General features: G+C 42.5%; 1 protein-coding gene across 1 annotated transcript in view; it reads right to left on the bottom strand.

Moving 5' to 3' along the window:
- ADGRV1 (adhesion G protein-coupled receptor V1) overlaps window positions 1–14849 on the bottom strand; it is a 1990932-nt gene that overhangs the window by 1303201 nt on the left and 672882 nt on the right. Inside the window, exons 37-38 of the mRNA XM_085632468.1 lie at window positions 13098–13277; window positions 11450–11613 (exon numbers count right to left, since the gene is read on the bottom strand). Of these exons, the coding sequence (XP_085488594.1) occupies window positions 11450–11613; window positions 13098–13277 (344 nt within the window). The remainder of the gene's footprint in view (window positions 1–11449; window positions 11614–13097; window positions 13278–14849) is intronic.

The raw sequence follows: 14849 nt of genomic DNA, 5'->3' as shown, positions 1-14849 counted from the left end.
GCAGTGCTATCAGTCATGGATGATCTGAGGAAGATTGTTGACATAGGTGAATCAGGGATGCTGATCCTATTAGATCTCTGCAGCTTTCAAAATTATCGATCATAATGGTTTATTCTGCACAATGGAACTAGGTATCAGAAGCACAGTTTTTCAGTGGATTAAACCCCTCCTCACTGGCAGAAAGCAAAGATAGTTCTATCTGCTTTCTCATCAGAAACAAAATCACCTACCTCTTGGGGGTCGCAAGGTTATCTCCCTTCCACTTCAACCTTTATCTTCATCCTTTAACCTCACTCCTTCATCATCAGGGGGTTAAGTTTTACTTTTGCACAGTTTTTGGCCTTCCTCATTTTTCCAGGTAAGCCCAGCTTTTACAAAGTCACCCCTCTACTACCAAAGTACTATCCACAATTCTCTGGTGAATATCTGTCACATTTCTACATTTAAATTCAACCAAGACCAAGTCCTATTTGTCCCAAAAGCCACAGTTAATTGTGAGTAAACATGAATGAATGGGGCCTCATCCTGTTCCTGATAAAGTGATCTGTAATATTGGGGTTCTCCTAGACAGTGAGCTCTCATTTGAATCTCAACTCAACAGAGTTGCTCAGACCTGCTTTTTCCAACTCGGAACTTTAAACAAGCATTGGCAGTGCCAATAGGCCTGTCTTATAAAGGCACTGTCAAGCCATATGTAAAATTCCATGTAGCGTGCATGACTGCACTCCTCCAATCTGTGCAACTGCCAGAGAAAAATGGCATAAATTATCTAGTTATTTAATATACTTTAATATCATTACAATAGCTTGCGTATGCCTCTGAAAGTTCAAGCTTAGTCAACTTGCTAAAAAAAAACAAAATTATCACAGCTGTGTGAAGGGTAATCACTCTTTTTGTGGCAGCACCCAACTTATGCTGAATCAAAACATGTACTCCTGGCTCTAAAACAGGTGGGTGGAGCTAAAGCCCCTCTCCTGGTGATTCTCACATGTGCTGTCAAGCCAGACCATAAAAAGAGCCTGCTGTTTATTGAGGTAAACCTTCATATCACAGTAGTAAATGTTCTAGTCAGTCAACGTTGGCCTCTGCCACCGCATGCTAAGTGGCAGCTCAAATAAAGTTACTCCTTTGACTTCATCTCTTCCAGAATGTAATTATCACAACCGCTAGAAGAGCCCACATTACCCCAGCAATAAGATCTATTTGCTAGTTCCCTATACAATCAAGGGGAATGTTTAAGGTCAAGACAAGCTACAAAGGGCAATCTATACCAAATATCCATTGTTCCTCGCCAAAAGTTTTTGTTTAATCTCCCTCCTCCTGCTCTCAGATCCACCAACCAGGGCCTTTTAGAAACCCCTGGTGTATGCACCACTACTTTTGGAGACTGAGCCTTCTCACAGCTGCCACCAGACAATGGAATAATTTACCTTTAGTATTCCATGCTGAACACATTTGGTTTCGCTTTACGCAGTTGATAAAAATGTGTCTTTTTAATCTGTAAATTTATTTTTCTGTTCTATTTCAGTGATTTTTTACCCTTATGTTGATACTCAGCAAGACGCTTCAGTGAACGTTTGCACTTTAAAAATAACAACAAATACATTCTTCTGCCCTCCATGTACTCCAAGGGATATTTCTCAGCACTACATATGATAGAAAATCTGATGTGTTCCCAAAAGGAAGGTACCCCCCCTTTAGGTCTGGGGGCAGGGGGGAAATAAACCAACCTATATAGAAAAGAGCTTCCACCGACCTGCATACTTTTATTGTAGGCTAGTACTGGCTCTTTGGGCTACCCACTGTTATACAGACAAGTCAAATATTTATTAATATTTTTTTGTTTATTTTATTATATTATTCAATTCATTCTTAGTTTCATCTAAGAAAAAAACTTTTTTTTATTTTTTAGTTCAATTGTAAAAAAATTCAAAACATATTAATGTAACCATCAAACATTTTCAAAGTGCAAATGTGCAATTATGCAATTTCAACCGACATGTCATGTATGTTTGAATATATCATCTCAATAAAATGTGCATGCACATTGAAACCTATAGTGTATTCCCATAATTCAACCACACTCTCATCCTGACCTATCACACAACACCACACTACCACACGCATCACATGCATACACTTCCCAGCCTTTATCGGCATACACTGTTGGAGTCACAGAGAGAACCCTTCATGTATGTCCGTGATTATGTTGCAAGCTGGGATTTCACTGTAACCAGGTCAACGCATGTTTCAGTGGAAATTGCTAATTATGTCCACCTTCATCAGGACCACCCTTTCTAGATTCTTTGAAGGTGAGTGGCGGGGATCTGGAAACAAAGCGTATAGCATCATTATTGGGGTGCCCCAGTATCACAAAATTATTTTCATTGTTTCTCGGAATGGTGAATACTACTCCACCGCCTATGCCACAGAAAGAGGAAAAAAACTTCACTATTGTGACTATTAAAAATGTAGGAAACCATGCTTTGAATGCCCAAACATAAAAAAGGTAAAGAAGATAGATCATTAGCCATTATTTAGCCAGTTCATTTGAAAGACATATCAGAAAGTGGTAGTTTGTAAGACATATCAAAGAGTGTTTGTTATTTGACCTTATAACTCTCTCGTTGTATAGATTGACCTCATATGTGCAACCACATAACCCCTAGATGGTGGGGTGGCAGAACACATCTGTGGCCTCAAATATGTGCACCAACTGACCATAAAAGTCGGTAGTTAACATCTAGGATGACGATCATCGCTACCCTGGTTGCAGAGATATACATGACATCTCAATTGTAAATCTATGCAATAAACGGTTAGCATTTGGGCCATTGGATATAAGTCCGACCCCAGTTTGTGTGTCACTGTAATCGTAGAAATACTGGTCGGGTGGAAGCTCTTTTCTATATAGCATTATTTTCTACTGGCAACTCCTCTCTCCTGCACCATCATGCAATAGGGGTTATTTTGGAGACCTTAGGGAAACTTGCTCCCTCAACAGTTACTCCAACATTTTAGCAGTACATGGAGTATGTTTACATGTGATAATGGATTGGAAAACCATTTGGTACATTGTTCACTAACTTCCCATACTCATTTTTTCTCAGGCTAGTATAGATCAGGAGTGTTTTGTTAAGCTAGTATATAATAAATAGGATATACCACTCTGTGCCTTACATAAAGGTTTCACTACTACTGAATGTTGTATCTTACACACAGAAAAATAGCTAATTAAAGCACAATGCAGCTGCAGCTTACATAAATGTATTGAAACAAGTACCATACAATCATGTAGCAAACTCTTAGTCTTTATTCCAATATTGCAAAATATCCTGCTGATGTTCACTCTAGAAAATACATGATTTGTGGTTTGCCCAAATAATGCCAAGCTGCGTGTACAGAATATTGTTCAGCTGTTGTGCGAAATTGGATTGCTTGTTGAGGTGGTTGTAAACCCTTCTTAAGCAGCAGTCCTGTAAGAAATTGGGTTGCTGGTTGAGGCGGGTGAACCCATTCTCAAGCAGCAAGCACATTCCTTGTCAGGGTGAGGCACAAGCCATCCCCAAATTAACCTGTGCTCAGCCCTCTGGTAGCTTGGCACGGAGCAGTCAGGCTTAACTTAGAGGCAATGTGTAAAGTGTTTGTGCTTAACTTGATACAGTAAAATGAAAATGCACCACAAAAGGGACCCCAACTGGATCAGAAATATGATGTCAATTTAAATAAATAAAACAAGACCAAAATAACAAAAATCCAATCAGTAGAACCGGTGATAGGCAATTTGAAGGATTTAAGTGAAAATAGCTTCAAAAAGCTCAAAGCGCTATTCGCAGCTATCTGGTCATGCGAGACCGGAAGAAAGTCACAAGTTAAGGCAGACCACGATGGAGCACAGGTCGGATACAGGGACCAGGTTAGTCCCACTGAAAAGATACCTTCTCAGTGCGGCATAGAGGGTCCCATTCATGGTGGAATGGGCCGCGAGGAGCAGGGCAGTGTCACGGATGGTCGCAGAGGTAGCATAAAGAGCAGGCGTAACAGACTGTCGCTGCTGTAGTCCAAAGATCCTGTTGTCGTCGCATGTGGTCCGGCCGGAGCTTCGCGAAGGCGTTCCCTGCGAGTGCTCAATGTTGTAACATGAAGGGTCAGGTTGACGGAACTTCGCTTTGTCTGGCTGTAAAAGTGATAAGGTTCTGACACCAATGGGCCCGCTCGTGGTTGTGAAGGGCCCAAAACTTCAATTCAGCTCCACTGAGGCCACACTAAGGGTCCAGGTACTGAGGGACACCACTTGGGGGTCTGGGGTTGCACCAGCTGGATTTGAGTCCTGGTTCAGATGGTTGGGATCCTGTTATGTCCCCGTGACTCTGACCAGGAGGCCTGCAGACTAGCCCTTCGAGTCACTCTGGGAGTCCTGGGTTCAGGTGCATATCCCTCTGACTCATGCAGGAGGGTAGCAGGGCAGTAATCCAGCAAGACAGCGGTCCAGCAAGGCAGTAGCCCAGGAGGGCAGCAGTACATCAGGTAAGCAGTCCAGCAGAAAGGTAGTCCTTTCAGCGGCACAGCAATCCTTCTTTCTGGCAGAGTCTCTACAGGTTCAAAAGTGAACTGAAGAGTTGGTGTCTGGGGTTTAATATTTATACCAGGTCCCTCCTCTGAATGGGGAGAAGCTTCTAGAGGTTTCCCTTTGAAGCGGACAGGTTTCCCACTTCCCCTCCCCTGTCTCCAGCCTATTCAAGTGTATCACTGTGATCAGCTCTGCCATCCCATCCTGCCAGTGATGGCCCATCCATGCACACCTAAGCTCTCTTTTGTGTTTGACTGTCTAGGTAGAATACACAAAGCCCAACTTTCAGCTACGCCCAGACATGACACCCAGAGATAGGTTGCAGGCACTAAATGGTTAAGACAGGAAAATGCCAACTTTCTAAAAGTGGCATTTTCAGATTTGTAATGTACAATATGAATTTACCACAAGAGAGGATGGAGTTCTCAGTACAATTCCAAATACACCAAACATGAACTGGCTACCTGTTCCCATTTGGAAGCTACAGCTAATTAAATAAAATAAGGTAACTTTAATGTTATCCTATGGGAGAGGTAGGCCTTGCAGTACTGAAAAATTAATGTAAGACTTTTTAACTATCAGGACAGGTAAAACTGAAAGGTACAGGTCCTCCTTTTTAAATGCACTGCACCCTGCCCGCTGGGTTGTTCAGGGCCTACATTAGGGGTGACATATATATTAAAAAGGAAGATAGATTTGGGCCTGGCAAATCGTTTATTTTGTCAGGTCAAAAAGGCAGTTTAAAACTGCACACACAGGCTGCAATGGCGAAATGTTGAAAGAGCTACTAAACTGGGTGGCATAATAAGTGCTGCATGCCGTCTAGTAGCTTTTAATTTACAGGCCCTGGGTAGTTGGGAATAAGCCAATTCCATCACATTTTAGAGAAGCAAGCATAAGCACTTTAGCACTTGTTAGCAGTGGCAATGCATACACAGTCACAAGGCCAGCAAAAACTAAGTCAGCAAAAAAGTGGAGGGTAAAAAAAAGAAAGGTTTGGGGGTGACCATGCAGAGAGGGCCATGTCCAACATGCCACAATCCTTGTCAGGATAAATAACAAAAGCCACTAAATTAACACATGCATATCCCTCTGGTACCTTGGCACAAAAGCAGAAAGGCTTAACTTAGAGGCAATGTGTAAAGTATTTATACAGCACGCAAGCAGTAATAAAGTGAAAACACAACACAAGAAAAATCCCACACCAATTTAGAAAAATAGCGTACATTTTAATAAATTATTTGGCATCAAAACAACTAGCATCCAATCAGTAGAAGCAGAGATATGCAATTTCAAATTTTTAAGGCAAGTATAGCGCCTAAAAGCACACAGCACCAACTGTGGTTATCTGGTCGCACTGGATCAGGACAAAGTCACAAGTTCAGGCCGACCACGATGGAGTGCGGGCTGCATACTGAGACTAGGTAAGTCCCACTGAGAATTGCAGCTTATGTCTTTTAATGGGGTGTTGCTTTGTGCTGCGTCGGTTCAGATGAGGAGCTACGAGGGCTGAGATGCAAGGTCCTGTGTTGAGTTGTGTCGCACTGCGTTGGTTCCAATGAGGAGCCACGAGGGCTGCAGTGCAAGGTCTTGCGTTGAGTTGAGTTGAGTTACTCTGTGTCAGTTCTGATGAGGCTGCTGATCAGGGGCTGCAATGTGCTGCAATTTGAGGTACTGCATTGAGCAGCGTTGCACTGCATTGTGCTGCGTCAGTTCTGAGGGAACCCACAGTTGGGCCAGAATGAGTAAGCTCTGATTCCAGATGCAGGGAATGTATCGGGAGCTTGTTATGTCCTGGTAATTCAGAACAGGAGGCCAATCAGCTAGCCCTGGGAGTCACTCTGGTGGTTCTGGGTTCAAGGAGCAAGTCCAGTCTTCCTTCCTCAGGCGGCATAGCAGTCCTTTCAGCAGCACACCAGTTCTTTGTCTGAGTCTTCCACTGGTCCAGATGTGATCGCAAGAGTGGGTCTGAGGGTCTGATTTTTATACCTGGTGCTAGCCATGAAATGGGAGAAGCTTCTAGAGTTTTTCCCCTACAGAGGGGTATGGAATTTGTCGCCTCACTGTCATGGTCCCAGTCTACCTGCAGTCACAATTCGCTAGTCAAAAGTTCTTTGTGTGTGAACTGAAGCAGTGTATTTGAAGTGCACGTAGGGCTGTGTACAGCTCCACCCCCATTCTGCCTTGGATGGCACATCCTGCCAACAACCAGACCCTCTATTGTGTGGCTGTCTGGCAGGAATCCACTAAGGCAAATGCCAACTACACCTAGTTACGTGACCCAGGAAATAGGATTCAGGCACCAAATGGTTAGTACAAGAGAGTGCCAACATTTTAAAAGTGGCATTTTCAGAACTGTGAATTAAAATTTGACTTTACCATTAAAGAGGGTTTTAAATTACAGTTCTTCAGACACCAAGCATGTCATTTCTACCTGCTCCCAACCAAAAGTTATTACTAATTATATGTAATTAAATAACTCAATGTTATCTCCTGGGAGAGGTAGTGAAAAATAATTTTGTTAGTTTTTCACTACTAGGACATATAAAACGTATATGCCCAACCTTTTAAATACAATGCACCCTGCCCTAAGGGCTGTTTGGGGCTTACCCTAAGGGTGACTAATATTTATTAAAAGTGCAGTTTTAGGCTTGGCTAAAGGTTTATTTTGCCAAGGTAAATTGGCAGTTTACAACTTCATACTGGCTGCAATGGCAGACCTGAGACATTTTTAGAAAGGCTACTTAAGTGGGTGGACAATATGTCCTGCAGGCCCACTAGTCGCATTTAATGTACAGGCTCTGGGTAGATGAAGTACTTCTTTACAAGGGACTTATAGGCAAATTAAATGTGCCAAACGGGTGCAAGCCAATTTTGTCATGTTTAGAGAAGAGAGCACAAGCACTTATGCACTGGTTAGCAGTGGTAAAGTGCACAGAGTTGTAAGGCCTACAAAAACAAATTCAGGAAAACTGGAGCTGTGAAGGCAAAATGTCAGGAGGAAAATCACACCAAGGATGTCAGGTGTTACAGTGTCTGGAGAAAAACCACACCAAGGGTGTCAGGTGTAACAGCTGTTGTTAAATTAGAAAAACTTTAGGAGTGAAAAGTAGAATTATAATTTTTATACTGGTCATATTTGGCTTTTGGATGACAAATTCACTCCAACTTTAGACACGCTAGAGCAAGACGACGGCAAGTCAAGTTAAATAACCTAGGGGGCAAAGGTATTGTTTTTGCACATTTGAACACAGAAGGTGGTGGAGTCCGGATGCCAAAAAAATGTCCAAATAGCGTACTCGCCAAAAAGTGGGTGTACCGGCCACATTAATTTAGCAGAATGGAATTGGAGACACTTAGGGCCCGATTCCGATGCCATTCAGAAGGCCTTGGAATCGGATTTGACTTTCCCGGATCCGATTTTTAGCCCTTGTTTACGACCGAATCGTACACAGGTCTGAACGACCAAGTACAATGTGAATATCACGTACATGCCAACCAAATCGTTTCCGGGGACCCGAACCTGTCCGTACGATTCGTACATAGCCCAATCGTGCCGTGCTATGGAGCCGAATTCTGACCGAGCGAGTATGATGCACGATTCGGACAGCCACTTCACCTCAGTCTCAGCGAGATGAAATGGCTCTCGGAAGCGTACTTCGGGGGGCTGTACCGGGCCCCCTTTCTCCGCCGGGCCTCCGAATCTGTCACGGGGTGTGCCCATGGGTCCCCCCGATCCAGGCATGCACAGTGTGGCAGGCACCAAGGGGTGCCTGCCATAGGGTGTACGCCTTTCCCCACACATCCCTTTCCTGCTATGGCAGCCTGTGTACGCATCTGTACACGGGCTCCCATAGAGTTTAATGGGAGTCCGAATGAACCGAGTTGGTAAGCATACGGCCGCATTCTACTTGCTTGTTCGGACTCCCAGAGCACGTCTCACTCGGAAAGCCCTACGGATCTGAGTCATACGGAGGGCTTTCCTAGCGAGATCGGAATCGGGCCCTTAGAATTACACTAACAGTAACAGGCAGTTTCTTTTAATTGTAGGAATGAATGACTTCTAAATTAGTATTGAGGGATATTGGACCCAGTATATGGAGGAATGAATTAAATAGTAGAGCATACGAAGCTATACACGATATGAGTGAGAATGTTTGATTGAGATATGTTAATGATATTTAAATCAGTAATATTAGGATTGATATAGAATAACAATTGTTACTGACAAGTTATACTATTAATACACAGATTGACTGAATTGTGAAAACACTGATGGTGAACGACGGGACGGAATTAAAACCGGTTGCAAGGTACGAGGGATCTAAAAGCATCTGATTGGGCATTTTTTGATTTCAAACAGCATTTCGATGAGTTGAGTTCCTTATCTTTGCTCAACATTGTTTAGGTGGTTTTGCCTTTGGATAAAGGGGAAGACAGGTATGTGTCCTCCAATTTTGAGAGCATTGTTTCATGCATGAGATTTGACAACAGTGTTAAGGATTAGGGGTTAATCACATTTGGATGGAAGAAATACACTTAGAATTATTTTTAGAACTGCACCATGTCCCACGTTTCATGATCTATGTAGCATAAAACTATAATTGCACGCACCATTGTGGTAAGTTGATGTAGATACGATACACTGAACATGGATCTAAAGGTTGGTTTGAATTATTATGCTTAGGTTTCCACTCAGTATACACACCGTTCTTCTTATTTTGTAGCCATAATGTGTGGCACCATAATAAAGGGTGCTCTGTGGTGTGGTGTGTTGTATGCACACTACAACCAGGTGTTTATTATATCTTTTAGCCCTGAAGAAATCATGGGGAACTCCCTGTACGACGAAACACGTGTTGGCTGAGCAAAAGAAGTGAAGAAAATAAAGAATACAGAAGGAACTTTTGTGCATTAATTGTCTACATGAACTGTGATATGATCTAGCGTGTGCTCGGGGTCTTGGTTTGTACTCCAGATCTGATTTCAAGGGGGCAGGGTGATTCCTCCTTCCCTTGGAGCACCGCAACTTACACTGAGGCCTGTGATACAAGCATGTGAACAGTGAGCACCATAATTAACCCTGTACATATTCACTCAACTGTGTTTTTATATTTGGCTTTTACTTAGCGGTTTGGAGCTGACCCAGCCAAATTAAAAATTTCCAATAATTTTATTGGAATAAAATACAACTTGGTAAACATTAATAAACAGTAATTATATAATGTTTTCCACAAAATAAGAGTGAATTAATAAAGGTTGTTCTCTTCAAATGGGAAAAGTTTGCATACACTGTTTTAATAGTGATGATAGCACCAAGCAAGTTTGCTACAAATTTAAGTAAAATTTATTTTTCATTTATTTTTGCAATTTAATAAAGCGTGGACATGGCCCGAGGGCATCAGAGCACTTTCCAACAAGCAGGATATAAGTGTTACAGCGGGTTACATTACTAGTAATTAAACTGAAACAATTACTTCAGTGGATGTGTGCAGGAGTAATCACAAGAAACTGCTACAGCAATTGGGCAGAGGAAATACACATTTACAGTATCAATTTAGATGGTGGGGTAAAATACAGAAGGCAGGTCAGAATGCCATGGAGTGAGTACATAAGTCTGTCTAACAGTGAATTAACCAAGATGTCTGTCAAAAAGGAGGAGCTTTAGGTCCATTTTGAAAGTTAGTAGGCAGGTGGTTAGATGGAGGGAGTTAAAGAGTTCCAGATCCTAGTGGCACTACCAGAGAAAGTCTGGTTCATGTATCATACTCAACTGAAGGTGGTGGGTACCAGTAGCAGGGATTGGGCATTTCTGGAACCCTATTTGCTCCAGTTATTTTCTGTTTCTCATTTAGATAGAAGGGTGCGGGAGAGTGCAGCACTCGGTGGGTAATGCAAGCGATTTTTAATTGAGGCCGCACTGAAATGGGGAGCCTGTAGAGGGTTAGCAGGGCCGGGGAAATGTTTCCAAATCTCTTGAGACCTAAAACCAAGTGTGCTGCAGCATGCATAGTTGCTCTCATTGGACCTAGGTACACTTGTTGACCCTCCGCAACATACTTGACTACATTGTTTGTCCAGGACCAACAGTAGCAGGGCACGAGCTGTGCATTTTGAGGACAGATACTATGCAAAGCGCCCTTCATGAACAAAGACTACTCGATTACTTTGATTTGGACCCAGAATTGCAGACTGCATTTTGATTACGGTGCTGTCTGTCACAGTTGGTCTGTGCAGCTACACCATTGACAATGTTAAAGTCCTTTTGGTGAGTCAAATCATAGTCACACTTATCTTTACATAACATTTTAGTCTCTTTAGATCTTCACAGTAAATTTAGTGAATCACTCTGAATGCCTTCCTATCACATTAAGACAACATAAATACTACACTAGAGTAGCAACCAAAAAAGAGCATATTATTCTAGAAAGATATGTTCAAAATGTGCATAATGTGGATAAGTGTGCCTGAATACCTTGCTGTCACCAATGGCACGTGGGACATTTTCCTCCATGGCTACATGGCTCACTTAGGGCACCCTAGCAATTCCTTAGCGGATTGCACTCAGCCATAGGGCCCCGGACTGCTCCACGCTGGTTTCAGCTCTGCACATCTCTGCTTGTTTTGTGTGCCAATAAAACAGATGCTGAGGCACAGACAAGAATGCAGTGCAAGACACACAGCCTTAGCAGTCATTCAGTGATGCCCCCTCCAGCCCAGTCATGTAAAGGTTTTCAGAACATCTTTTCTAATGTAAACTTTTCATGACATTTATCTTGCGAATGAGAAATCATTCTGGATGAAAAAAGTATTCTGGTTTATAGTATTTATTGCCATTATTCCTACCAATATGTAAAGATTCAATTAAAAGAGGTTTACCTCCAAAATAGTAATGAGGATGGCAGCCGAAGTTTCACCTTCCCTTAAAATCAATGTTCCAGACACTGGTATGAAATCAGATCCAGGTTCAGCAAGCTGCCCTTCTGTTTGGTTGGCAAGGTGGAGCTGCCCTGGCACCGTGGCATATGTAACGTTGATAGCTCCTAATTAGTTGGTAACAGACAAAAATGTTTTCAATTCAGCTTTGGCAGTCATTTTTGGCATCCTGACTTTTTGCTCATAATGCACTTGCCATAATGGAATGTATTTGCTTGCACAGTAGTGATCAAATGATATGAAAAACACATAATCATGCAATGGATGGAATGACCCACGCAATGAATTGATAGCTGAGTCCACAAACGCTGGCACAGAGAATACATTAACCTTGCAAGCTGGGAAGGTCAGTTAATTTTTATCACACCAATGGATTTAAAAATCACAGCTCAAATGATCAAGAGCTTAAGAAAGATGGTTACCACTGGAATTTGTAAAAAAAAAAGAAAACACCAAAAAACATAGAAACTAGGCCTACTGAATCAATAGGAAATAGTGTTTGTTACCAGGTGGCATGAACAAATGAACCTGTTTTGATCAGGGTGGATCACATGATCCGCCAATGGGGCCACCCTGTTTTGCCAATATCTGATAACTTATATGTAATAGTGTTCTTGGACTGCATGAGGATGGTTCCACAGTGGATTTACCATGTCTGAGAAAGATTACTAATATCCCTGAATGCTATGGTGGAGGAGCACTAAGCCCTTTTAAATGATGTAGGAACAAGTCTGTGAGGAGCGTTCTAATGAAATCCACAGACATCCTATACCATCAAGCTTTGCAATTATAGAGCCTTATTACGTTTAATTTTCCTCCTCAATCAATGGTGGATTTCACATAATAGAGGGCCTGGGTTTACGTTTCTGATAGTATCCAAAAAATACCTCATTGATAACATCTGGATCTCTGGTCACATGTGTGCTGTTAAGTATTATAATTGACTTAATTAAGTAAATAGTGTCACTTGACAAATCTACACCATGCATCACTAACAACTCAGTTAATTCAGAACGTCATACAATTGAGAAAAATTAAGAGGTTCTGCCAAGAAAAAGAAAGCTTGAAAGATTTTAACATGGTTCCTAGGAACACATCGTGTTTTAGCAATTCATGGCAAGGAGTATGGCACATAGCTCATATTGAAATGGGGTTACCAATACAAAAGTCTAAGCTGTTTTTCCTTACAGCTTCACTAAGATCATCTTGGTTCAATTAAAATTGTTATGAACAATCTACAGCTGGGGATGGATACAGAGGATCTCTCCAGAGCTGGATAATGCCACCTACCAAAAGGCAAGCTAGAAACTCTGAACAATAAAAATAAATCTATTTATCTTATTGTGGCTATAGCTTGGTGCTTGCCAGAGGATTGAAAGACAATTTGAGAGTACTGACTGATCTTCATGCCATTTAAAAAAAAGTGCTCTTTTTTTCTACAAACATCACACAGCTCTGTACACATGCAATAATATATGATGCGGGTTCACGTGTATCTGTTCAATTGTATTATGTTTTTTGATGTTTCAAAATGTATGTATCTAAGGTACTGCCAACTCTTTACTCTTCTCAAAACAGCTCTCAGACAGACCTAGGGAACCAAATTCTCGATTAATAAAAAGCTGGATGGTTTTGTTGGCCTCCGGTGTTAGGACAATCCTGGATGAAGGAGCAAAGCTCAGGATTCCATGTGGCTCATCACTAGCTTCTACTGTCAATACTGCTTCATATCCCTGGATGTCTAGGGCAGCAGCTCCAGTGAGACGTACTCCTAGAAAGCAAAATGCCATGAGTTCAAGTTGAAAATCAGCAGCAATACATTGGCAAAATCAAACAAATGTAGACGAGTAGTTCCACTATATTTACATTCTGAAATAGTATGCACACAAAACTCTTGATACAGTCTGTCGTGCTTGTGCATGTAATAAAACTGGACATGAGGCCCCTTCCCTAATGCCAGGCGACCCTGGTTCTGCATAAGCACTCAAACATTCACACTGGGCATATCCTAGTCTGCATGATCATCTCCCCCAAACAATCAGGGAACTCCATAAGCCCCCAGCATTTACCATTAGGGAACAAAAGCCAGGCCAATAGACAGACCATTCACAGGAAGCACAAACTGTAGACCTTTCAAGTACTGAGACGGTTTGGAAAGAGACAATGTGAGTCCCTCGGGCCTTTTGGAACACTCCCAGTCAGTGGGGTAATGAACTGCTTGCTGTCTTCCCCACACCCAAAGCTAGGCTGGGGTTACCTAATTCAGAGGCAGGTACTCTGGTTAAGGCTAGTTACCCTGACTCTGCACCATGATAGACTGCACATGCGTGCCCCTGAAACAAAGAGTGCCCATGAAGGGGGGACCACACCTTCATAGAAACCAGCAAGCCCCTCCTAAAGGTACCCGTTTCCCCTATGAATACCCCAGGAGAAGGGCACATATAATACTTTTGTCAGTGGCCAGGTGTCAGAGCTGTGAAGGTTCACACAGCACGTGTGTATCTTTCCAAGTGGTATAGGTAGTGTAAATGCCATACTTGATGACTATGAGGTGAGTGCTGAGAACAATCATGCATGCTCAACATACTAAATATGCAATTAAGTCAAAAACAGTTTAAATATTGAACTGAACTGTCTCAAGCTATAACACATCAAGTGTATAAGGCAGAGTTCATTATCACATATACTTTCATGGCTCTAGATGTAGTTTAGATACTGAGGTAAAATCATGTGATGCTGCGTGTTGTGGTGCGATAATGAGATTAACTTACCTAACACATTCAGTACCACAGTATGCCTACTAATAGTATAATACTTTTTATGACGTTATTTCAGCAGCCTGAAAAAGTGGACTAAGCAATGAATGACAGGCAGATCACAAAAGGGCTGAGAGGTGGACTGTGGAAGTGCGATCTTGCAGGTTGCGTTAGGGCCAACAGGTCCTATGCGCAGGGTCTGAATTCAAGATGCAGAATCACTGCAAGAGGCAGGAAATGTTGCTGGGCTCCTCACGTCCCCGGGATGGCTCCATTCGCCCAGCTGCGGTGCCGATCATGTCCTCGCAACACCGATGGGACGACGCAGAGCTCAGCTGTCTCGGGCAAAATTATTTTCAATATCCTGCTTAGAGACGTGAATTTGAACCGTAGATCACGTTATCAACTTGGTAAGTCGTCGATCCTCTCCAAAGTTGATCGCCGAACCGCCCCCAGCTTCCAAAAGTGACCTGTGCTGCGTGGCGGGGCGCTGATATTCCACATTGTCCCCTCCTGGCATGTGGTGGCATCCCCCATTGGGGGGGTTCAAAACATCACCTGGCCACCTATTGGCCAGGTATTTTTGC

Source organism: Triturus cristatus, chromosome 2_1, assembly GCF_964204655.1.
Source record: "Triturus cristatus chromosome 2_1, aTriCri1.1, whole genome shotgun sequence".
Lineage (NCBI taxonomy): Eukaryota > Metazoa > Chordata > Amphibia > Caudata > Salamandridae > Triturus > Triturus cristatus.
This window is presented reverse-complemented; position numbering and strand designations above follow the sequence as displayed.